This window comes from Heterodontus francisci, chromosome 15 (assembly GCF_036365525.1).
Source record: "Heterodontus francisci isolate sHetFra1 chromosome 15, sHetFra1.hap1, whole genome shotgun sequence".
NCBI classification, from domain to species: domain Eukaryota; kingdom Metazoa; phylum Chordata; class Chondrichthyes; order Heterodontiformes; family Heterodontidae; genus Heterodontus; species Heterodontus francisci.
The window spans coordinates 6,112,502-6,138,867 of NC_090385.1; the positions used below are offsets into that span (position 1 = coordinate 6,112,502).

The 26,366-nt window shown below is 42.7% G+C and overlaps 1 protein-coding gene across 1 annotated transcript in view; it reads left to right on the forward strand.

The window, feature by feature from the left end:
• LOC137377475 (coagulation factor IX-like) overlaps positions 1-22,304 on the forward strand; it is a 59,838-nt gene extending 37,534 nt beyond the window's left edge. The window contains exons 5-8 of the mRNA XM_068047098.1: positions 4,916-5,050; positions 14,025-14,296; positions 16,550-16,670; positions 21,475-22,304. Of these exons, the coding sequence (XP_067903199.1) occupies positions 4,916-5,050; positions 14,025-14,296; positions 16,550-16,670; positions 21,475-22,022 (1,076 nt within the window). The 3' untranslated portion in view covers positions 22,023-22,304. The remainder of the gene's footprint in view (positions 1-4,915; positions 5,051-14,024; positions 14,297-16,549; positions 16,671-21,474) is intronic.
• Positions 22,305-26,366: the final 4,062 nt, after the last annotated feature.

Genomic DNA, 26,366 nt, shown 5'->3' on the forward strand with positions numbered 1-26,366 from the left:
ATCCCCCTGCCACACTAGTTTAAACCCTCCCAAGTGACGCTAGCAAACCTCGCAGCCAGGATATTAGTGCCCCTCCAGTTTAGATGCAACCCGTCCTTCTTGTACAGGTCCCACCTGTCCCTGAAGAGATCCCAATGATCCAGATATCTGAAACCCTCCCTCCTACACCAACTGTTCAGCCACGTGTTTAGCTGCACTATCTTCCTATTTCCAGCCTCACTGGCACGTGGCACAGGGAGTAATCCCGGGATTACAACCCTGGAGGTCCAGTCTTTTAACTTTATACCTGAACTCCTCCTGCAGGACCTCATCACTCTTCCTGCCTATGTCGTTGGTACCGATGTGTACCACAACCTCTGGCTGTTCACCTTCCCCCTTCAGAATGCCCTCTGTCCATTCAGAGACATCCTTGACCCTGGCACCAGGGAGGCAACACTCCATCCTGGAGTCTCTTTCACGTCCACAGAAGCGCCTATCTGTGCCGCTGACTATAGAGTCCCCTATAACTACTGCTCTTCTGCGCTTTGTCCCTCCCTGCTGAACAACAGTGCCAGCCGTGGTGCCACTGCTCTGACTGCTGCTGTTTTCCCCTGATAGTCCATCCCCTCCCAACAGTATCCAAAACGGTATACTTGTTAGAGAGGGGGATAGCCACAGGGGATTCCTGCACTGACTGCCTGCCCCTTCTAGCGGTCACCTATCTATCTGCCTGCACCTAGGGTGTAACCACTTCTCTAAAACTGCTGTCTATGACGCTTTCTGCCACTTGCATGCTCCTAAGTGCATCCAATTGCCGCTCCAACCGATCCATGCGGTCTGTGAAGAGCTGCAACTGGGTACACTTCCTACAGATGTAGTTGTCCGGAACGCTGGAAGCGTCACGGACCTCCCACATCTCACACGTGAAGCACTTTACCCCTCTGACTGACATTTCTGACCAGTGGAAACAATCTCAGTATCTACTCTATCCAGCCCCTTCAGAATCTGTATGTTTCAATGAGATCATCTCTCATTCTTCTAAACTTCAGAGAATATAGGTCTGATTTACTCAACCTCTCATCATAGGGTAAACCTCTCATCCCAGGACCAATCTAGTGAACCTTCGCTGCACTGCCTCCAATGCAAGTATATCCTTCCTTAAATATGGAGACCAAAACTGCATGTGGAAACTAAAACGGACCTAGAAGGACAAGGGCAGCAGATGCATGGGAACACCACCACCTGCAAGTTCCCCTCCAAGTCACACACCATCCTAACTGGAATTATATCTCCAGAAAGCAGTGGAGACTGGGTTATTGAATATATTCAAGGCTGAGTTAGACAGATTTGTGATCTACAAGGGAGTCAAGGGTTATTCGGGGCAGGCAGGAAATTGGAGTTCAGGCCACAATCAGATCAGCATGATCTTATTGAATGGCAGAACAGATTCGAGGGGCTGAATGGCCTGCTTCTGCTCCTATTTCTCATGATTTTATGATCTTATGATCCTTCACTGTCATTGGGTCAAATTCCTGGAATTCCCTACATAACAGCACTGTTGGTTTACCTACATCACATGGACTGCAGCGGTTCAAGAAGTCAGCTCACCACCACCTTCTCAAGGGCAATTAAGTATGGGCAATAAATGTTGGCCTTGCCAGTGACACTCACATCCCATGAAAAAAATAAACAAAATTGTGCACAGGAAGATTCCACAAATGCAATTGACCAGATAATCTATTTAAGTGTTGTTGGTTGGCATATAATTATTGTCATGGGATCTTTTACATCCACCTGAGATAGCAGACAGGGCCTTGGTTTAATGTCTCATCTGAAAGACAGCATCTCCAACAGTGCAGCACTCCCTCAGTACAGCACTTGGAGTGTCAGCCTAGATTTTGTGCCCAGGTCTATGGAGCAGAGCATGAATTCACAACCTTTCCAATTCAATGGTGTGAGTGCTACCTATTGAGCCAAGGCTGACAGACCCCAGAGTAGTATCCATGTCAATGTGTACTCAGAAAATAGCACCCACTTCCCTGCTGTGTAGCAGAAATTCTGACAGCCTTACTGGCATATTCAAAGCCCATTAATGGCTGATTGAAGTTTCACCATTTCAACTTCAAGAAATGGCTAAAGCAATTGTAGCAGCTTAAATTAAGCTCAAATGGCCTGAATTACAATGTATTTAACAAGTAAATACTTAGGTCATTACTGTAATATATGAGGAATTAAAATGAAGAAATTTCAGAGACAGGCAACAATCACATTTTGATGAACTAAATAATCGTCTGTACTTTGTTTTATGACTGATTATGATCTGAAATTGTTCAACTCAATGTTGAGTGTAGAAGGCTGTAGAATGTCTAATCAGAAGATGAGGTGCTGTTTATCGAGCTTACGTTGAGCTTCGTTGGAACACTGCCGGAGGTTGAGGGCAGAGATGTTGGCGTGAGAGCAAGGTTTTTTTTGCTTGAATCTGCATTTTGGGTGTTCCTGATGGCTTGTTGGTTAGCGCTGGCAATGAAAGTGTTATTAATGGACTCAGTTTCCCTGGGTTCAGGGAAGTTGGAAATCAGTGAGGAAGGAACTTTCAATTTCATAAGGAGCTGGACTTCGCTTTGAGTGATGAACGAACACGTCTAGCATTGGGCTAGATGTACACTTGGTCATGGACGTTCTGTGGGGTTTTGCACAGCAACTTTGCTGTCACCAAACATCCAAACAGCACAGCACAGTCTACAGGGCATTTGGGACAAGCAACTTCTTAATCAATCAAATTCAAGAATCATTAATGAGTCTGAACCAGGAATCGTCAATTAGAATATTGAATTCAGAGTCAAATCAGATTCAGAAAGGGAAATAAAGAGATGGAAAGAAAGATGGGATTAAGAAAGAGAAAAAAGAGACAGAAAGAAAAAGTAAAAAAGGTAATAATTTTTTTTAATCTTTGAAAATAATTAAAAGCTGAAGCAATGAGATTCCACACTTCTTAAAGTTAAATTTCCAGGCCAGAGAGGTTGTTTGGCAGTAATTAAGACTTGCCATGCCATTAAAAGGATTGTTACACTGGAATGGACAAGACCTAACTTATTATGGTGAGTTTAGTCTGTATCTACGAGCTAAGTACAGCAATTTCACACTGTGCAATGTATTTGAATCGTGAGTCAGACGGTGAATTAGGGTTATGGGAAAGGGCAGGGCATCTCGGACAGCAGTTTCCTGATTTACACATTTAATGCCTGTGGTCATTGGAAGTAGCTGTCTTGTTTCCACATAAATAATAGTGAGCATTATTAATCTCACCATTATTTCGACCATAAAATCCTGCCCATTGGTTTTTAGAAGTGTGTGTGAGGATGGCGGATGACTGGGTTCTTCTGTGGTGTAATATGTATTGTACTTGCATATTGTTAACTGAACATGAGAGGGCTCTCTGATGGGAGGAAGCACATTGTTGGGACTCCACTGAAACTGAAGATATATCGAGAATGAATGTTCGAGAGAGCCCGAAATAAAAGCAGCCATTACATTACTGCACCAATTTGAGTGTTTATTGGACATAGCATGACGCTGCCTCATGTCTGAATATTCTGCTGACACTCACAGCAATGGTCACTCTCAGATCCTCTCAGGCAAAGTAATGAATGTTGACTGGCATGTGAGGAATTCTATCCCAGCAAAGTATCAGTGTTATTGGGTGAGAGGGGAAGGCCCAAGATTGAAGGATGAGTTTTGGTGAATTAAAAAATAACTGGCTTAAGAGTTATGAGGAACACTAGGAACAGAATGAGATCATTCAGGCCTTCAAGCCAGTTCTGCCATTCAATTAGACTATGCCTGATTTGTAACTCAACTCAACATTTAGTATAAACTGGAAAAGAAAAGGACTTGTATTTATAGAGAGCCTTTCACAACCGCCAGACATCTCAAAGCATTTTATAACCAATGAAGTACTTTGGAAGTGTAGTCGTTGTTGTAATGGAGGAAGCATGGCAGCAAATTTGTGCACAGCAAGCTCCCACAAACAGCAATGTGATAATGACCAGATAATCTGTTTTTGTGATGTTGGTTGAGGGATAGATATTGGCCCCAGGACACCAGGGAAAACTGCCCTGATTTTCTTCAGGATAGCGCCATGGGATCTTTTACATCCAAGCAGGCAGATGGGGGCCTCGGTTAGCATCTTATCTGAAAGACAGCACCACCAACAGTGGAGCACTCCCCCAGTACCACCCTGTGTATCAGCCTGGATTGTTGTGCTCAAGCTCTAAAGTGGGACTTGAATCCAGAGGCAAGAGTGCTATCAACTGAGCCACAGCTGACACTGTAAATACGGGAGGATAATCCAATTGATAATTTTGCCAATTAGTGAATGCAAACAGGAGTTTTTTAAAAATTTCTTTAGTGGGATGTGGGTGTTGCTGGCAAGGCCCCTTCCATAGTTGCCTCTTGTGAATATGAAGAGAGTTCTTCATGAACCCCTGGTAGCAAGTTTGACACAACTGGTGACCTGCTGGGTCACTTCAGAGGGTAGTTAAATGTCAGCCGTACTGGCTTGGGACTGGAGTCACATATCAGCCCAGACCAGGTAAGGACGGCAGGTCTCTTCCCTAAAGATTATTAGTGAACATTAGATTTTTAATGATAATCTGACATCTTATGGTCACTTTTACTGATATTAGATAATTTTTCAAAACTAAGTTCAAGTTCTCAAATCTGCCACAGTGGGATTGAAACTCACATTCTCTGATTTATTAGTCCAGTCAACTGCTACAGCCCTTGCTGTTTCAGGGTCAGTTCCAATAACATGCCTCAAATATTTTTATATTGGAAATATAAAAATGATTATTTTGAAAAGTGAATCCTGAAATATTATCATGTTAACATGTTCTATAGTGGTTGCTTGTTGCTAAATAGCTTTTTACTCTTGCAGAACCATTAAAATTGTGCAGCTTGGACAATGGGAAATGTCATCATTTTTGCAAAACTGATGCAGTAAGAGGAGTGAGGTGTATGTGTGCCCCGACTTACAAACTTGACACTGATCAACATTCCTGTATCCCTGCAGGTAAAGGACATGCTGTTTGCTGTGTTACATTTTTCAGAAAAGTCTGCTATATCACATTCTTTGATATAGAGTTACATTGAGTTTACAGAACTGAAACAGGCCATTCGGCCCAACTGGTCTATGCTAGCATTTATGTTCCACAAGCGCCTTTTCCCACCCTTCTTCATCTCACCCTATCAGCATATCCTTCTATTCCTTTCTCCCTCATGTGCCTATCTAGCTTCCCTTTAGATGCACCTATGCTATTCACCTCAAGCACTCCATGGGGTAGCGAGTTCCACATTCTGGCCACTCTCTGGGTAAAGAGTGACGACCCTTGTATTTATAAAACCTAGTCTTGGCCTCCTTCACAACTACTTCTCTACATTTACCCTATCAAACCTCTTCATAATTTTAAAAACTACCATCAGATCACCCCTCAGCCATCTCTTTTCTAGAGATAAGAACCCAAGTATGTTAATTCTTTCCTCATATTTATAATCTCTCAGTTCTGGTATCATTCTTGTAAATCTTTTTTTGCACCATCTCCAGTGCCTTGATATCCTTCTTATCATATGCACAGTTTCTGTTTTAACTAAAGTTACCAGATCCCCATTTTCACAAAAAAATCAAAATAGCAAAACTGAGTCTAAAATAAATCCACAAATTTTAAAATGTAAATTACAAATGTTGCAGGTAAGGTAAGCATCTGTCACATTTCAGACCGCACAGATTGATTCATGCTAGAAATTCACAAGTTTATGCCTAAACATATGTTTACATTTCATGCTGGTTTCCTCTGACTTGGAGCCTGAAATTTACCAGCATTATCCAATCTTTAAGCTTCTTCCATCAACAGCAATTTAGATTCCAAGCTTGGGCTTATTTCTATCAATTTAAATTTGTGGATGTAAAGGGAAAGGTCAGATTAAAGAGAATTTCATTTTAGCAGTAGAATAAAACATGAGAATTATATGTTAGTACATTGTAGACTTTTCTTGTCTTTTTTTTATGCCTTTGTGTTGTAAACTACTCTTGTTGTAGTGTCTTTACCCTGGCACTCCCAAGTGTTTTCATTTGCCCTGAATCTTGGAGAAATTTAGGAACATAGGAATAGTTAGACAAAAAAATGGCCAAGGTCCATCAAATTCAGCAACTGCATTTATATAGGGCCTTTAACATAGTAAAATGCCCAAGCACTTCACAGGAACGTTATAAAGCAAAATGTGGCACCGAGCCACATGAGAAGATATCAGGGCAGGTGATTGAAAGCTTGATAAAAGAAGTAGATTTTAAGGAGGGTCTTGAAGCAGGAGAGAGAGATAGAGAAGCAGAGAGGTTTAGGAAGGGAATTCCAGAGCTTAGGGCCCAGGTAGCTGAAGGGACGGCCAGCAAAATCGTGTATGCTCAAGATGGCAGAATTAGAGAAGAGCAGATACCATGGAGGATTGTGGGGCTGGAGATTACGTTGGTTGGGGAGGGGGGGTTGGTGGAGGGGCTGGTGAGGCCATGGAGGGATCTGAAAACCAGTGCAAGAATTTTAAAATTGAGATATTGCTTAACTGGGAGCCAATGTTGGTCAGCGAGCACAGGGATGAACGAGATTTGGTGTGAGTTAAGACACAAGCAGCAGAGTTTTGGAAGACCTCAAGTTTCCAGAGGGTAGAATGTGGGAGACCAGCCAGGAGCATATTGAAATAGACAAGTCTAGAGGTAATGAAGGCACGAATGAGGGTTTCAGCAGCAGAAAAGCTGAGTCGGGGCGAAGCGGGGTGATGTTACAGAGGTGGAAATAGGCTGTCTTAGTGATGGAGTGGCTATGTGGTTTAAAGATCATCTCGGGGTCAAGTATGACAGCAAGATTGCAAACAGACTAGTTTAGAATCAGACAGGAAGCGGGATGAAGTCGGTGACTAGTGTTACGTCTGAGGCGGGAGGTGTGCACTGTTTATTCTAGTCGCACTTCTCCACAAGTTTCCACATATATTTAATTTTTTTCCCACTTACTGATATAGTCAATCATAGACTCTATTTTTATCCCAGAATAAAACACACCAACCAGGTTTCTTTAATAAATAGCAAAATTATTGGTTTATTATAAAACAAGTCTTAACCAGTAATGAAGTAAAGCATAAACACACAGATTGAAATATTAAAGTTCCCTTTTACACACTTACACACACACACATACACACACCTCTAACCGCCCCCGCCCCCAATGGACCAGAAAAATAAAATGGATTGTTGTTTAGAGCTTAGGCTGAATACTTGCTCATTCTTGAAGAAGAAACGGATGAAATGTGTTGTGTCCCAAAACCGGCATACAGTCTAGCCTCTGAGTACACTCTGAGACAGGTCACTGGGATCTTTTAGAAGAGTTCTTTTCAGGCGGCGTACAGAATTAATTTATCAGACTTTTCTTCAAAGACAGGAGACGAGATGAGTTGACACAGTGGACTTCTCAGGGTCTTTTAGAGAGGTCCTGGAAAACTGAGCTGGGTTGTGATCTTCTCTCCTTCCTTGGAAGTTCTCTGCTTCTACAGGCTTTTTAAGGAGATGGAACAGGTCGGGCTGAGCTGGGGTTCTGTCCTTCAGCTTTTTTTTTTAACTCCAAGCCCTTTTAAACAGTTCATTCCCAACTCCAAACAATTCAAAAGTGCAACCGAAAACAGAAAGTCCACCTTCAGACCTGTCACTTCTCTGCACACATCTTCCCCAGTTACCAGGGTTTCAGTTCTATTTTTAACTTGAGTCATGTGACAAACTAAATGTTGTTGTCAAACAAGTCCTCTTGATGACCCTCTTGGGGAAAAAAAACTGGTCAAACAGTTCTTCTGTTTGACAATAAATTCCTCAAAAAATATATTTACCAAAAATCAGAAGCTCTTTCATAACACTAGGAAATGGAGCTTGTGGTGGGGACCAAAGACAATGGCTTTGGACTTCCCAATTTTTAGCTGGAGGAAATTTCTGCTCATCTAGTTCATCTTCTACCATCCTGGTACTCACATGATTCAATGATAATCAGAGCAATCAATCTTTCTCAATTAATCTATAACAGACCCAGACACGAGGTGAGGAAAACCCCAGTTGTGGAGAGCTTTGGGAACCGTCGTGCAAACAGAGTAACGATGCATTAGACATTGCCTTAAGCTTTAAGAACACAAGAACTGAAGAAATAAGAGTGGGAGTAGGTCATTCGCCCCCTCGAACCTGCTCCTCCATTCAATAAGATCATGGCTGATCTGATCTTTGCCTCCACTCCAGTTTCCTGGCTGTTTCCCTTTCCTTTGACTCCCCGAGAATTCAAAATCTGTCCAACTCAGCCTTGAATATATTCAATGACTCAGCCTCCACTGCTCTCTGGGGAAGAGAATTCCAAAGGTTCACGACATTCTGAAAGAATACATTCCTCTTCATCCCTATCTTAAATGGGCTATCCCTGATTCTGAAACTATGCCCCCCAGTTCTAGAATCCCCCACAAGGGGATTGGACAGAATTTCCCAGCCCATTGGAGGGAAGCTGGGAGGTGTGAGGACTGTCAAAATGCCTGGGGAAGGCATCAGGAGATGAGCCTGAAATCTTCCCACCAACATGGTATATTGCCAGTGGAGGGAAGGTTGGAGGTGCCGATGCCTGCCAGGTGGCCAATTGAGCCACTTAAGTAGCCAATTAAGGGCCTCTTCCTGCCTCCGCAGGCATTTTGCAGGGGAGGTGGTGATGTAGTGGTACTGTCACTGGACTAGTAGCTTAGGCACCCAGGGTATTGCTCTGGGGACATGGGTTTGAATCCCACCACAGCTGAAGGTGGAATTTGAATTCAATTAATAAATCTGGAATTAAAAGCTAGTCTAATGATGGCCATGAAACCATTGTCGATTGTTGTAAAAACCCATCTGGTTCATTAATGTCCTTCAGGGAAGGAAATCTGCCGTCCTTACCTGGTCTGGCCTACATGTGACTCCAGACACACAGCAATGTGGGTGACTCTTACATGCCCTCTGAAATGGCCCAGGAAGCCACTCAGTTGTATCGAACTGTTGCGAAATCAATAAAAAAGAATGAAACCGGACAGACCACCCGGCATCGACCTAGGCACCGGAAACAACAACGGCAAACCCAGCCCTGTCGCCCCTGCAAAGTCCTCCTTACTAACATCTAGGGGCTTGTGCCAAAGTTGGGAGAGCTGTCCCACAGACTAGTCAAGCAACAGCCTGACATAGTCATACTCACGGAATCATACCTGACAGACACTCCGAAACACTGCCATCACCATCCCTGGGTATGTCTTGTCCCACTGGCAGGATAGACCCACCAGAGGTGGTGGCACAGTGGTATACAGTCGGGTGGGAGATGCCCTGGGAGTCCTCAACATCAACTCTGGATACCATGAAGTCTCATGGCATCAGATCAAACATGGACAAGGAAACCTCCTGCTGATTACCACCTACTGCCATCCCTCAGCTGATGACTCAGTACAAGTTGAACACCACTTGGAGAAAGCATGGAGGGTGGCAAGGGCACAGAATGTACTCTGGGTGGGGGACTTCAATGTCCATCACCAAGAGTGGCTCGGTAGCACCACTGCTGACCGAGTCCTAAAGGACATAGCTGCTAGACTGTGTGTGTGGCAGTGGTGAGGGAACCAACAAGAGGGAAAAACATACTTGACCTCGTCCTCACCAATCTGCCTGCCGCAGATGCATCTGTCCATGACAGTATTGGTAGGAGTGACCACCGCACATTCCTTGTGTAGATGAAGTCCCACCTTCACATTGAGGATACCCTCCATCATATTGTGTGATACTACCACTGTGCTAGATGGGATAGATTTCGAACAGATCTAGCAATGCAAAACTGGGCATCCATGAGGTGCTGTGGGCCATCAGCAGCAGCAGAATTGTACTCAACCACGATCTGTAACCTCATGGCCCAGCTGTGGCAAATGAAATTTAATCCTGAGAAGTGTGAGGTGATGTATTTTGGGAGGACTAACAAGGCAAGGGAATATAGAATGGATGGTAGGATCCTAGGAAGTACAGAGGGTCAGAGGGACCTTGGTGTACTTGTCCATAGATCACTGAAGGCAGCAGCACAGGTAGTTAAGGTGGTTAGGAAGGCATATGGGATACTTGCCTTTATTAGCTGAGGCATAGAATATAAGAACAGGGAGGTTATGATGGAGCTGTATAAAATGCTAGTTAGGCCACAGCTGGAGTACTGTGTACAGTTCTGGGCACCACACTATAGGAAGGATGTGATTGCACTGGAGAGGGTGCAGAGGAGATTCACCAGGATGTTGCCTGGGCTGGAGCATTTCAGCTATGAAGAGAGACTGAAAAGGCTAGGGTGGTTTTCCTTAGAGCAGAGAAGGCTGAGGGGAGATATGATTGAGGTATACAAAATTATGAGGGGCACAGATACGTTAGATTGGAAGAAAGTTTTTCCCTTAGCGGAGGTGTCAATAACCAGGGGGCATAGATTTAAGGTAAAGGGCAGGAGGTTTAGAGGGGATTTGAGGAAAAGATTTTGATTGGAATCTGGAACGCACTGCCTGAAGAGGTGGTCGAGGCAGGAACCCTCACAACATTTAAAAAGTATTTAGATGAGCACTTGAAACACCACAGTATACAAGGCTATGGGCCGTGCTGGAAAATGGGATTTGAATAGTTAGGTGCTTGATGGCCAGCACAGACACGATGGGCCGAAGGGCCTGTTTCTGTGCTGTAGAACTCCATGACTCTATATCCCCCACTCTACCATTACCATCAAAGCCAGGAGACCTACCCTGGTTCAAAGAAGAGTGCAGGAGGGCATGCCAGGAGCAGCACCAGGCAAACCTCAAAATGAGGTGTCAACCTGGTGAAGCTACAACACAGGAGTAACTGCGTAAGCAGCATGCGATAGACTGAGCTAAACCATCCCATAACCAACGGATCAGATCTAAGCTCTGCAGTCCTGCCACATCCAGCCGTCAATGGTGGTGGACAATTAAACAACTAACTGGAGGAGGAGGCTCCACAAATATCCCCATCCTCAATGATGGGGGTGCCCAGCACATCAGTGCGAAAGATAAGGCTGAAGCATTTGCGACAATCTTCAGCCAGAAGTGCCGAGTTGATGATCCATCTCAGCCTCCTCCTGAAGTCCCCAGCATCACAGATGCCAGACTTCAGCCAATTCGATTCACTCCGTGTGATATCAAGAAACGACTGAAGGCACTGGATACTGCAAAAGCTATGGGCCCTGACAATATTCCAACAATGGTACTGAAGACCTGTGCTCCAGAACTTGCCGCGCCCCTAGCCAAGCTGTTCCAGTACAGCTACAACACTGGTATTTACCCTGCAATGCGGAAAATTGCCCAGGTATGTCCTGTACACAAAAAGGACAAGTCCAACCCGGCCAATTAGCGCCCCATCATCTACTCTCAATCATCAGTAAAGTGATGGATGGTGTCATCAACAGTGCCATCAAGCTGCAGTTGCTTAGCAATAACCTGCTCAGTGATGCTCAGTTTGGGTTCCGCCAGGGCCACTCAGCTCCTGACCTCATTACAGCCTAGGTTCAAACATGGACAAAAGAGCTGAACTCAAGAGGTGAGGTGAGAATGACTGCCCTTGACCTCAAGGCAGCATTTGACTGAGTATGGCATCAAAGCACCCAAGAAAACTGAAGTCAATGGGAATCAGGGGGAAAACTCTCCGCTGGCTGGAGTGATACCTAGCGCTAAGGAAGATAGTTGTGGTTAGAAAACAGAACATCGAAAATAGGAGCAGGAGTAGGCCATTCGGCCCTTTGAGCCTGCTCCGCCATTCATTATGATTATGGCTGATCATCCAACTCACTAACCTGTTCCCACTTTTGCCCCATACCCTTTGACCCCTTTAGACCCAAGAACTATATCTGACTCCTTCTTGAAAACATACAATGTTTTGGCCTCAACTGCTTTCTGTGGTAGCGAATTCCACAGGCTCACCACTCTCTGGGTGAAGAAATTTCTCCTCATCTCAGTCCTGAAAGGTTTACCCCGTATCCTTAGAATATGATCCCTGGTTCTGGTCTCCCCCACCATCGGGAACATCCTTCCTGCAGCTACCCTGTCAAGTCCTGTTAGAATTTTATAGGTTTCTATGAGATCCCCCCTCACTCTTCTGAACTCCAGTGAATATAATCCTAACTGGCTCAATCTCTCCTCATACGTCAGTCCCGCCATCCCAGGAATCAGTCTGGTAAATCTTCGCTGCATTCCCTCTATAGCAAGAACATCCTTCCTCAGATAAGGAGACCAAAACTGCACACAATATTCCAGGTGTGGCCTCACCAAGGCCCTGTATAATTGCAGCAAGACATCCCTGTCTCCTGTACTCGAATCCTCTTGCTATGAAGGCCAACATACCATTTGCTTTTTTTACCACCTGTTGCACCTGCATGCTTACCTTCAGCGACTGGTGTATGAGAACACCCAGGTCTCGCTGCATATTCCCCTCTCTCAGTTTATAGCCATTCAGATAATAATCTGCCTTCCTGTTTTTGCTACCAAAGTGGATAACCTCACATTTATCCACATTATACTGCATCTGCTATGCATTTGCCCACTCACTCAACTTGTCCAAATCACCCTGAAGCCTCTCTGCATCCTCCTCACAACACACCCTCCCACCCAGTTTTGTGTCATCTGCAAATTTGGAGATATTACATTTTGTTCCCTCATCTAAATCATTAATATATCTAGTGAATAGCTGGGGTCCTAGCACCTAGCACTCTCTGTTTCCTGTTAGCTAGCCAATCCTCTATCCATGCTAATATGTTACCCCCTACACCATGGGCTCTTATTTTGTTTAGTAACCTTTGATGTGGCACCATGTCAAATGCATTCTGGAAATCCAAGTACACCACATCTACAGGTTCCCTTTATCCACATTGCTGGTTACTTCATCAAAGAACTCTAATAAAATGGTCAAATACGATTTCCCTTTCTCAAAACCATGTTGATTCTGCCTGTTTTCACTGAGATTTTCAAAATAACCTGCTCTTGCCTCCTTAATAATAGATTCCAGCATTTTACCTATGACAAATGTTAAGCTAACTGGCCTGTAGTTTCCTAATTCCCGTCTTCCTCCTTTTTTGAATAGCAGAGTTACACTCTGATGGGACCTTTCCAGAATCTAGGGAATTTTGGAAAATTAAAACCAATGCATCAACTTTCAGGAGCCTAACAGGAGCTTGGAGGTGGCCAATTGCTGGGAAGATAGCTCGCCTGGTCTCACTGCCAGCAAGTATGGGATCGGAACCCCATTTGATCCCAATTTTGGGGTCCCGAGCCACGGGAAAATTCTACCGTTTGTGTCCTCCTTACAACTTGCTTTCCTACCTATCTTTTTATCATCAGCAAATTTGACTGCAATATACTCTATCCCTTCATCCAAGTCATTAACATAGATTGTAAATAGTTGAGGCTCCAGCACTGATTCCTGTGGCACCCCACTAGCTAAGGTTTGGTAACCTGAAAAGGACCCATTTATCCTGACTCTCTGTTTCCTGTTAGTTAGCCAATCCTCTATCCATGATGATCTATTACCCCAACACAATGAGTCTTGTCTTGTATAGTAACCTTTTATGTGGCACCTTATCAAATGCCTTTAGGAAATCTAAATAGACTACAGCTACCGGTTCCCCTTTATCCACCCTGCTCGTTATATCTTCAAAGAACTCTAATAAATTTGTCAAACATGATTTCCCGTTCATAAAACCATGTTGACTCTGCTCAGATGATGAAAGGTCATCGACCTGAAATGTTAACTCTGTTTCTCTCTCCACACATGTTGCCAGACCTGCTGATTATTTCCAGCACTTTCTGTTTTATTTCAGATTTCCAGCATCCGCAGTATTTTGCTTTTGCTTTAGAAAAGAAATCCGAGAGCAGACGCTGGTATGTTGAAAATTAGGGCATCATATGAAGTCAATTAACTAATTTATTTCTTTTTTTGTTAGTGTTACATCCATGTGGACGAATTGCAGCTATCAATGCAGTGCGCTCACTTGATACCAATTCAATGCCGGATTCTGAAGTCAACAGTACTGTTACAGTCAACTCGTATCTGTATAATGTTACAAACACTTCGCTGAGAACTAACGTAACAGCTGCTACCAATATCAGTAACATCACAGGAGCCTATAACTACACCCACATCAAACCAGCACCAGCTGATCATACCAGAATAGTAGGCGGTGAAGAATGTCTGAAGGGACAATGCCCTTGGCAGGTATGGTATATATGTTTTAAAGAAGACTTGAATTTCTCTAGTGCTTTTCATGACTTAAGAACATCCCAATGTGCTTTACAGCCAATGACGTGTTATTGAAGTGTACTCACCATTGTAATGTAAGAAATGCAGCAGCTAATTTACACACAGAAAGATCCAACAAAGAGCAATGCGATCACGACCAGATAAATCTGATTTACTGATACTGAATGAGGGGTAAATATTGGCCAATATTGGCCAAATACTGGCCAAAAAGCAATAGCCATTATCTATTTGATTAATGGTAATTTCAGCTGCCTGGGCCCCAAGCTCTGGAATTCCATCCATAAACCTCTCTAACTCTCTGCCACTCTGCCCTCCTTTAAGATGCTTCTTAAAACAAACCTTTTTGATCACCTGCCCTAATAGTTCCTTATGTAGCTCAGTGTTAAATTTTAGTTGATAATGTCCCCATGAAGCACCTTGTGACACCTTACTGTGTTAAAGGTGCTATCCAATATCAGTTGTTCTTATTGCGTCTTAAATGCTGTGTTTATTTTGAGCAGAAATGGCTGTGCTTACTCACTAGCTCGCACCTCGTTAAGGGTTCACTGAATGCAAGAACAAACATAAGAACGGTCATTGACCTGAAACCTTAACTCTGTTTCACTTTAGATGTTTGCTTGACCTGATGAGTATTTCCAGCATTTTCTGTTTTTAATTCATACCTACAGTATTCACAGTATTTTGATTTGTGGAAGTTAAGTAACATCTCAATAATGTCTTTCTAATCCCTTCTAAGTGGTGTGTAAGGTTACAGGTTTTACAGCCTGTGCTAAACATTGACTGCAGTTTAAATAATGCTACAGGTCAAAGTGCAGCTAGAAACAACTGGGCAGAAGATCACAACACAAAAGGAACATCCTTGATGCACTTCCAACCTCATATTCACATCATCACTAACAATGTCTATTTCTACCTTTGTAACATTGCCTGACTTCGTTCCTGTCTCAGCTCATCTGCTGCTGTAACCCTCATTCGTGCCTTTGTTATCTCTAGACTTCATCATTCCAACGCACTCCTGGCTGGTCTTCTACATTCTACACTCTGTAAACTTGAGGCCATCCAAAACTCTACTGCCCGTGTCTTAACTCACACCAAGTCCCATTTCCTCTATCACCCCTGTGCTCACTGACCTACATTGGCTCTCAGTCAAGCAACATCTTGATTTTAAAACTCTCATTCTTGTATTCAAACCCCTTTATGGCTTCACCTCTCCCTATCTCTGTAATCTCCTCCAGTCCCACAAACCTCCGCGATATCGGCGCTGCTCTAATTCTGGCCTCTTGTGCATCCCTGATTTTAATTGCTCCATCATTGGTGGCTGCGTTTTTAATGCCTAGGTCCCAAGCTCTGGAATTTCCTCCCTACGCCTCTCCACCTCGCTTTCCTCCTTTAAGACACTCCTTAAGACCTACCTCTTTGACCAAGCTTTTGGTCATCTGACCTAATATTTCCTTTTGTGGCTCGGTGTCATACTTTGTTTTCTAGTGCTCCTATGAAGCACCTTGGGACATTTTATTACATTAAAGGCGCTATATAAATATAAGTTGTTTTTGTAGAGTACTGTAATAGTGGCCATTGCATATAGAGAGCTGTAAGTGGTGGGGACTGTGTTTGTCAATCTATCAGTGAAGAAGCAAAACAAGAAAGCTCTGATGAAAGGTCATTGACCTGAAACATTAACTCTGTTTCTCTCTCCACAGATGCTGCCAGACCTGCTGAGTATTTCCAGCACATCTTTATTTATTATTTTATTTTATTTAGAGATACAACACTGAAACAAGCCCTTCGGCCCACCAAGTCTGTGCCGACCAAGAACCACCCATTTATACTAACCCTACAGTAATCCCATATTCCCTACCACCTACCTACACTAGGGGCAATTTACAATGGCCAATTTACCCATCACCTGCAAGTCAGTGGGAGGAAACCGGAGCACCCGGCGAAAACCCACGTGGTCACAGGGAGAACTTACAAACTCCGCACAGGCAGTACCCAGAATTGAACCCGGGTCCCTAGAGCTGTGAGGCTGTGGTGCTAACCACTGCGCCACAGTGCCACTGTTTTTATTTCAGATTTCCAGCATCTGCAGTATTTTATTTTTGTAGAGCAAGAAAGCTCACAGTTTCATTGGGTAAACTATCCTGTTCTTGCTGATAAACTGTGTGCCTAGCTTGTAACCTGTTGATGTATCTCTGCTTTTTGTGAAAGGCCATGTTACTGGATAATTCTAAGAAGAAAGGATTCTGTGGTGGAACTATCCTGAATGAAAAGTGGGTGATTACAGCAGCACATTGTATGCATTTCCCTGTGAACTTTCAGATTGTTGTTGGTAAGTACTATGTGACTGTAGTTTCTTGCTCTTTTGGATGCCACAAAAATACAGTGCGAAAAATACAGTGCAAAAAAATAGTTGCAAGTTGCACGGTCCCTCGCCCAGCTGCTTGATTGGTCATATGCCTGCACTCATCCATCCTCCAGCGTGCCAACCAGAGAGGAAACCACAAGTGGGGCCTGCCTACCAAAATACGTTGGTTCCCGGGTCTGTTCCATTGCCTTGCTGAGCCTGGAGCCTGGACCGACTGTAGATCTTGGCAGATAGCAAGGATTTCCTCCCTAAACCTCTCTGTCTCTCTAGTTTGCTTTCCTCCTTTAAGGCACTCCTGAAAAACTACCTCTTTGACTAAGCTTTTGGCCAACTGCCCTAATATTGCCTTATGTGGTTCGATGTCAAATTTTGCATTTCAATGCTCTTGTGAAGCGCCGTATGAGGTTTTATGTTAAAGGTGCTATATAAATATAAGTTGTTGTTGTTGAGCTCTGAAAACTGTCTGTCTGACAATGACTGAATCAAATTACATGTTCCAGACAAACTGTTGGTTTGTCCTGCCTGCCAAGGGGACCAATCAGAAATCTGGTCCAATCCACTGGTGTTGCAAATGAACATTGAGTCATCGAGTCATATATAGTCTCTCCATCTCTCTTTCGCGCTCTCTCTCTCTACATACATATATATATAATATACACTCTAAGACTCTATGATAATAAAGTCTGTATGACTCTATGATAAATGAGCATTATCACAAATATATCCTCTACATAACTCCATTACAGATGTCATTGGGTTATCAAAGAGAGGTCCATTTTATTGAGGAATGGGGAGATCAATGGCATATGGTGGGAGGTCCCGATCCACTTTCATGTTTGGGCCTCGTTAGTTGCAACTTGTAATTAGGCAGCTTTGCTGTTTGGAAGGGTAAGAAAACCAGCGGCGAAATCACTGATTATAGCACCTTAAAGGGGAAGGCTGGAAAGGGTCAGAAGTTCAACACAGCAGCTTATTTCAGCATCGGTCAAATTTAAAGGAGCAAGCAGGGTAAGTTAAGAAAGCCTTTAAGGTTCAAAAATCCCAAAAGAATCATGAGTTCCAGACCTGCTTCCAACTATTCCTCACTGCCATTAATGATCCCTTTAAAGAAAGAAGTTGCATTTATATAGTGCCTCTGAATCAGAAAGTTGGGTGTTCAAGTTCCACTCCAGTGGTATAAGCACAAAATCTGGACCAACACTCCAGTGCAGTACTGAGGGAGTGCTGCAGTGTCGGAGGTACTGTCTTGATCCGTCGGAATTTAGAAGAGCAAGAGGTGACTTGATTGAAACATTTAAGATGTGGAAAGGATGTTTCCCTTGTGGGAGAATCTTGAACTAGGGGTCACTGTTTAAAAATAAGGGGTTGCCCTTATTTTAAACAGAGATGAGGAGAAATTTTTTCTCTCAGAGAGTCGTGAGTCTTTGGAATTTTCTTCCTCAAAAGGCAGTGGAAGTAGAGTCTTTGAATATTTTTAAGTCAGAGGTAGATAGATTCTTGATCAGCAAGGGGGTGAAAGGTTATCGGGAGTAGGTGGAAATGTCGAGTAATCAGTCGAGCCATGAACCTATAGAATGATGGAGCAGGCTCGAAGGGCCGAGTGGCCTACTCCTGCTCTGAATTCATATGGATGTCTGTATGTCTTTTGGCTGTGATGTTAAACCAAGGCCCCGTCTGCCCTCTCAAGTAGGTGTAACATAGAAACATAGAAAACAGGAGCAGGAGTAGGCCATTAGGCCCTTTGAGTCTGCTCCGCCATTCATTATGATCATGGCTGATCATCCAACTCAGTAGCCTGTTCCTGCTTTCACCCCATACCCTTTGATCCCTTTAAACCCAAGAGCTATATCTAACTCTTTCTTGAAAACATACAATGTTTTGGCCTCAACTGCTTTCTGTGGTAGCGAATTCCACAGGGTCACCACTCTCTGGGTGAAGAAATTTCTCCTCATCTCAGTCCTGACACGTTTACCCCGTTTCCTGAGACTATGACCCCTGGTTCTGGACTCCCCACCATTGGGAACATCCTTCCTGTCAAGTCCTCATTCGTCAGTCCCACCATCCCAGGAATCAGTCTGGTAAACCTTCGCTGCACTCCCTCTATAGCAAGAGCATCATTCCTTAGATAAGGAGACCAAAACTACACACAATATTCCAGGTGTGGCCTCACCAAGGCTCTGTATAATTGCAGCAAGACATCCCTGCTCCTGTACTCGAATCCTCTCGCTATGAGGGCCAACATACCATTTGCCTTTTTTACCGCCTGTTGCACCTTCAGCGACTGGTGTATGAGAACACCCAGGTCTCACTGCATATTCCCCTCTCTCAGTTTATAGCCATTCAGATAATAATCTGCCTTCCTGTTTTTGCTACCAAAGTGGATAACCTCACATTTATCCACATTATACTGCATCTGCCATGCATTAGCCCACTCACTCAACTTGTCCAAATCAGCCTGAAGCCTCTCTGCATCCTCCTCACAACTCACCCTCCCACCCAGTTTTGTGTCACCTGCAAATTTGAAGATATTACATTTAGTTCCCTCATCTAAATCATGAATATATATTGTGAATAGCTGGGGTCCTAGCACCGATCCCTGCGGTACCCCACTAGTCACTGCCTGCCATTCGGGAAAAAAAACATTTATCCCAACTCTTTGTTTCCTGTCTGCCAACTAATTTTCTATCCTTCGCAATACACTACCCCCAATCCCATGCGCTTTAATTTTACACGCTAATCTCTTATGTGGGACTTTGTACAAAGCCTTCTGAAAGTCCAACTAAACCACATCCACCGGCTCCCCCTCATCAACGCTACAAGTTACATCCTCGAAGAATTCTAGTAGAATTGTCAAACATGATTTCCCTTTCGTAAATCCATGCTGACTCTGCCCGATTCTACCACTGTTCGCCAAGTGCTCTGCTATAAAATCTTTGATAATGGACTCTAGAATTTTCCCCACTACCGACGTCAGGCTGACTGGTCTATAATTCCCTGCTTTCTCTCTACCTCCCTTTTTAAATAATGGGGTTACATTAGCTACCCTCCAATCTGTAGGAACTGTTCCAGAGTTGATAGAATCTTGGAAGATGACCACCAATGCATCCATTATTTCTAGGGCCACTTCCTTAAGTATTCTGGGATGCATACCATCAGGTCCTGGGGATTTATCGGCCTTCAATCCCATCAATTTCCTCAACACCATTTCTCTACTAATACAGATTTTCTTCAGTTCCTCTCTCTCACTAAACCCTGTGTTCCCCAACATTTCTGGTATGATATTTGTGTCCTCCTTTGTGAAGACAGAACCAAAGTATGCATTTAGTTGGTCAGCCTATAATAAATTCCCCTGTTTCTGACTGTAAGGGACCTACATTTGTCTTCACCAATCTTCTTCTCTTCACATACCTATAGAAACTTTTACAGTCAGTTTTTATGTTCCCTGCAAGCTTGCTCTCATACTCTATTTGTTGCAGTTCATCCATGCTCCCTCTAAATGTTTGCCATTTCCTATCCACTGTCATCCCTTTAAGTAATGTTTCCCAATCCGTCATGGCCAAATCGCGCCTCATACCTTCGTAGTTTCCTTTATTAAGATTCAGGACTCTAGTCTCAGAATCAACTAGATCACTCTCCATCTTGATGAAGAATTCTATCATATTATGGTCGCTCATTTCCAAGGGATCTCGCACCACTAGATTGTCAGTTATTTCTCTCTCATTACACAATACCCAGTCTAGGATGGCCTGTTGTCTAGTTGGTTCCTCAACATATTGGGCCAGAAAACCATCCCATATACACTCCAAGAATTCCTCCTCTACGGTATTCTGACTAATTTGATTTGCCCAATCTATATGCAGATTAAGTCACCCATAATTACAGATGTTCCTTTATCGCTTGCGTCTCTAACTTTCTATTTAATGCCATTCCCAACATCAGCACTACAGTTTGGAGGTCTATATATAACCCCCACTAATGTTTTTTGCCCCTTAGTGTTTCTCAGCTTTACCCATATAAATTCCACATCGTCAGAGCTAATATTATTGCATTAATTTCCTCTTTAACCAGCAATGCAACTCCACCGCCTTTTGCTTTTTTTCTGTCCTTCCTACATGCTGAATACCCCTGGATGTTCATTTCCCATCCCTGGTCACCTTGCAGCCATGTCTCTATAATCCTGACTATATCAGACCCGTTTACATCTATTTGCACGATTAATTCATCCACTTTATTGCGAATGCTCCGCGCGTTAAGGCACAAAGCCTTAAGGCTTGTCTTTTTAACAGTACTTGTCCTCTTCCCACTATTTTTCACTGTGCCCTGTTTGATTCTGGCCCTTGATTTCTCTGCCTATCACTTTTCTTTTTGCCCTTACTGTCTTTTGTTCTTGTCTTTGATTCCCCCCTCCTCTGACTCCTTGCAAAGGTTCCCATCCCCCTGCCATTTTAGTTTAAACTCTTCGGTATCTTGGCCAATATTCATCCCTCAACCACCATCTTTGAAACAGATTATCTGGTCATTATCTCATTGCGGTTTGTGGGAGCTTGCTGTGCACAAATTGGCTGCTGTGTTTCCTACATTACAAAAGTGACTACACTTCAGAAGTATTTCGCTGGTTGTAAAGCACTTTAGAATGCCCTGAGGCCACGAAAGGAGCTATATAAATGCAATCTCTGTTTCTGTCTCTGTCTCTGTCTCTCTCTCTCTCTCTGTATCTCATCTTATTGTATATTTGCTCTATTTAATACTTCTTTTCAATTTGCAACAGGTGAACATAACATTAACATAGATGAACACACGGAAAATTATCACGAAGTGAAGAAAGTGGTATTGTATCCAAAGTATAACGCCACTAAAAGCAGATATGATCACGACATTGCGCTAATCCTACTGAAAACGCCAATAAAGTTCAATGCCTTCATCATCCCCATTTGTCTCCCCGAGAAGCCCTTTGCTGAAAAGATACTGATGACACAAAATTATGGGACGGTTAGTGGCTGGGGAAGGCTAGCCAATATGGGACCTACTGCGGTTGTTCTACGGAAAATCGACATCCCTTATGTTGAACGCAGTATGTGCAAAGACTCCAGTAAATATAGCGTCACAGGGAACATGTTCTGTGCTGGCAGTGCAACGGGAATAAAAGATGCCTGCCAAGGAGACAGTGGAGGCCCTCACATCACGAGCTACAAGAACACTTGGTTTTTAACAGGCATTGTGAGCTGGGGGGATGGCTGTGCAGTTTCTGGCAGATATGGCTTTTACACAAGAGTATCACGATATTATGGTTGGATTAAAAGAGTCACAGGGTATTGATTGATGGAATAGCATAGTGTAACAACCACATGAGATTTGGTATGTGGGAGTTTTAAAAAAAACAGAGCATCATATATACAAAACATAAAGATTTCTTACTAACAGGAATTAAGAGGAAGTGTCAATCTTGTGGCTTGGTGCGAATTACCATATTAACCTTCAGAGTTGCTTGCAAGCATTTATCAATCACTTTTGGTGCTAGATTAATCTGAATTTATACAAACCTGTACCAAACCCTCATGTTGGACCGCTCTTTCCTAATAAATGAAACCTCTGCCTATATTATCCCTGTTTTTTCAATGTTTTTTCACTCACCACTATGAACTTTACACCTGTTAGCCAACTTCTAACTTGCAGAGTCCCGACTACAGCCTGTGATTTCCATTAGGCCCTTGACACTCCTGCAGCCAAATTAGCTCATCCTACTTTCCATTTCCACATGGACTGCAGCGGTTCAAGAAGGCAGCTCACCAGCACCTTCTCAAGGGCAATTAGGGATGAGGCAATAAATGCTGGCTGAGCCAGTGATGCCCACATCCTACGAATGAATAAAAAAAACTTGTGTTTTCCTCGCAGGTTTATCCTGTTTGAATTTTGAAGGTCAGGAGGTTTGGAATGGGGCTGTTTTGCGCACTGTTGTCTCATTGATAGAGCCCTAGAATTACACAACACAGAAGGAGGCCACTGTGCCTGCGCCCTGCAAATATTTCGTGGTATATTGTTTGGATAAATCCTAAATTGGATACAGCAAGATTGGTTAGTTATCAGTGACTGATGCTATTTTATCTTCAGGAGCAAAGAAGGTTAAGGGGAAATTAATAGAGGTGTTTGAAATTATGAAGGGTTTTGATAGAGTAAATAAGGAGTAACTATTTCCAGTGGCAGGAGGGTCATAGCGTAATAGAGCCATAGAGTTATACAGCACAGAAACAGGCCCTTCGGCCCACCATGTCTGTGCCAGCCATCAAGCACCTATCTAATCTCATTTTCCAGCATTTGGCCCGTAGCACTTGGTCGATAACCTGAGGACACAGATTTAAGAGAATTATATAAGGAGAATTATCTTTACACAGTGCGTTGTTAGGATCTAGAACACATTACCTGAAAGTGGTGGAAGAAGATTCAACAATAACTTCATAAGGTGACTGGATAAATACTTTAAAAGGAGAAATTTACAGGCCAACACAAAATATAGAACATTTCAAAACAAGAGAGATTTTAACAGCTCTCCACTGCTCTCCACATCCATATATTGATGTCCTGTGAACTGGAAGCGCAGGTGTTTGCTCCACAAGTTACACAGGGGATGGCCCCCTTCTGTGCTGTATGATTTATTGGTTATAGGGGTATAATCTGTGTTTAAAGAAAAAGGCTTTAAAACAACAATAACTTGTATTCATGTAACATCTTTACCATAGTAAAACATCTCAAGATATTTCACAACAGCATGATCAAGCCAAATTTGATACCGAGCCACACAAAGAGATATCCAGACAGGGGACCAAAAGCTTGATCAAAGAAGTAGGTTTTAAAGAGCGTCTTAAAGGAGGAAAGAGAGGTAGAGAGGCAGAGAGATTTAGAAAGAGAATTCCAGAGCTTAGGGCCCAGGCAGCTGAAGGCACGGGCACCAATGGTGGGGTGATTAAAATTGGAGATGTGCAACAGGCCAGGTATAGAGAAGTGCAGAGATCTTAGAGGATTGTAAGGTTGGAGGAGGTTACAAGGATAGGGAGGGACGAGGCCAAGGAAAGATTTCAATACAAGCTTAAGAAATTTAAAAGCACCAGTATTTCACTGCACAATGACTATTGGGATTACACGTCATATTGATGTGTAATAGAACAAGAGGAAGAAATCCCAATAGGAATCTGAAATAAAATAGAGGAAATGTTGGAAATACACAGCTGATGTGTCAGTGACTGAGAAAGAAAACAGAGGCTAAATTTTAAAAGGTTAAATTATGAGGTTATGTGGACTAAGCTTGTATTCTCTTGAAGATTAAGGCATGATCTGATTGAGGCATTTAAGATGATTAAAGGAGTTGATAGGGTAGATAAAGAGAAATTATTTCCTCTGGTGGAGAGTCCAGAACAAGAGGGCATGACCTTAAAATTAGAGTCAGGTCATTCAGCAGTGATGTCAGGAAGCACTTCTTCAAACAAAGGGTAGTGGAAATCTGGAACTTTCTCCCCCAAAAAGCTGTTGAGGCTGGAGATCAATTGAAAATTACAAACCTGAGATTGATGGATTTTTGTTGGGCAAGGGTATTAAGGCTTACATAACCAAATGGAGTTAAGATACAATGCCATAAGATTTTTGTTTTTTAAAAAAACTTGGAGGTCTATGTGCCTTTAAGACTGAGAAAAAGGGTTTTCTGAGGGTCTTGAATGTTGGCATTTAGTATTTGGAGAACAGGCTGCAAGGCAATTTGTATCCAAGTGACAGGAAGATTTTACAATAGTCTTCTGATTGTTTGTATAAAAAAAAAGGCTTTTAATTTCAGTTCTGCATTGTGAAAGTGACCAGGGGAACTGTGAAGAGCAAAAAGGGTTACTGCTGGAAATTGGTCAGGAACAAAGCCCAGAAAACTCTTTCTCTTGAAGAATAATTCCTGTATCAAGTAAAAGTCTAATCTCTTTGAAGGAGTTGCAAAAATCTAATGTATGGAAACTAAAACCCTTGTTGCTGTTAATGCCTGAAGAGAGGAAGAGACCCAGAGAAAAGAAGAATTGCTACACTCTGTGGAGAAAGAAAGCCTGTGTTTTGGGTGTGGCAGGTTGCTGTTGACTCCAATCAAGAATCTCTGCCTCAAGAGTGAGTTCTATAGTTGCTGTACTCTGTGGAGAAGGCTCCTTTGCTGAGAGTAAGTTGACTTTTGTGTTTTGGAAGTTCCTGAACTCTCAAGAAAGTTTCTATTGTTTGACTGCTACTTTAAAATTTAAATAGACCTGTTGTTACAACCTGTTGCTGAAAGATCTGTGTGATGCCTGCTATAGGCAAACTACCTTGGATGCCTACCCACCACAGACTGTTCATTAATTTCACCTGGAGAGACATTGAGTGGCATATGACTATTCGACTCTGGGACACCTCACCAATCCAGGAAGAATACTACCAGAAGTTGTAATGCAGTTATTTTATTATTCCTAAGAAAAAGTTCCAATTCAAAACATTTTTTTTATCAACCCGGTTAATCGTTGGTAATTGAATATATGTGTGTGCATGAGGGTTAAGAAGATTAAGGAGTTATAAAATCTTTTCATACATATAGATTCATCTCATCATCATTTAAAACTTGGTTTATTCATAAATAGTTAATTTTGTTGTTGTTTAAAGAAACCTAGTTTTGTGTGCTCTATTCTGGGGATAAATAATTAATTTGGCTAGTTTTTTTCCAGTAGGTGGGGACACTTTACTAATATGCTGTGACCTGTGAAGTATTGGGACTGAATTAACAGTGCATTACTCCCACTTCGGTCGTAACATATTAATTGGAGGCTCGTTCGGAATTCAAATCCAACGCTAATTAAGTGAATTATAAGGGAAGTAATAATTTGAAAGAGAAAAAATAAAAGAACCAGGTTTCTTGTATAAGGGTAAAGACTATGCTATCGGATGTGCAGTAGTGGGGCTGAATTAACAGTGCATTACTCTCGCCTTGGCCGTAACAACAGCCATGATCTAATTGAATGGCAGAGCAAGTTTTGGGAACTGAATAGCCTCCTCCTGTTCCTACATTTGGCATCTGAATCCTTTGGCAGCATCCAAAAGAGTTAATTGGTTTCCTTATAGATTGTAATAGACCTGCTGCATATTTCCAGCATTTCCTCCATCGATATATTTTTACAAATCTGAGCCATCAGTATTTGTGTACCATAACTGAGGAACTCTGTGAGCTGTGATATAAGCCTTTTAATTTGTGTTGTGACAAGTTGCAATGTAAACACTTTGTACTACGTTATAAATGGGATGCGTTTAGCTCACAGTCACGATGCATGATTGATTCAGTAATCTTTTCTATTTAGCAGATGCCCTTAGTTTATCACTTACATTTTTGGCCTTTTTTTCATCATAAAATAATAGCTTGAATTGCACAGCAACTGGCATAGACCTGAATGAAGAAACTCCAGGATCTAATTCTGCTGATGACCATGTAACCTCTGACAAACTAACTGATATAACTGCATTTCATCTGGAAAATTCCAAAATTTCCTCGATTGCTTTAAAGCCAAAATTTACACCGGTTGCTCTGCTGATCTTGCCTGACCTGCATTTATACAGAAATTTCCTGCACAGCTCATGACCCAAAGCTGGAATGGAAAGACTGAGATGAAATAAGGTCAA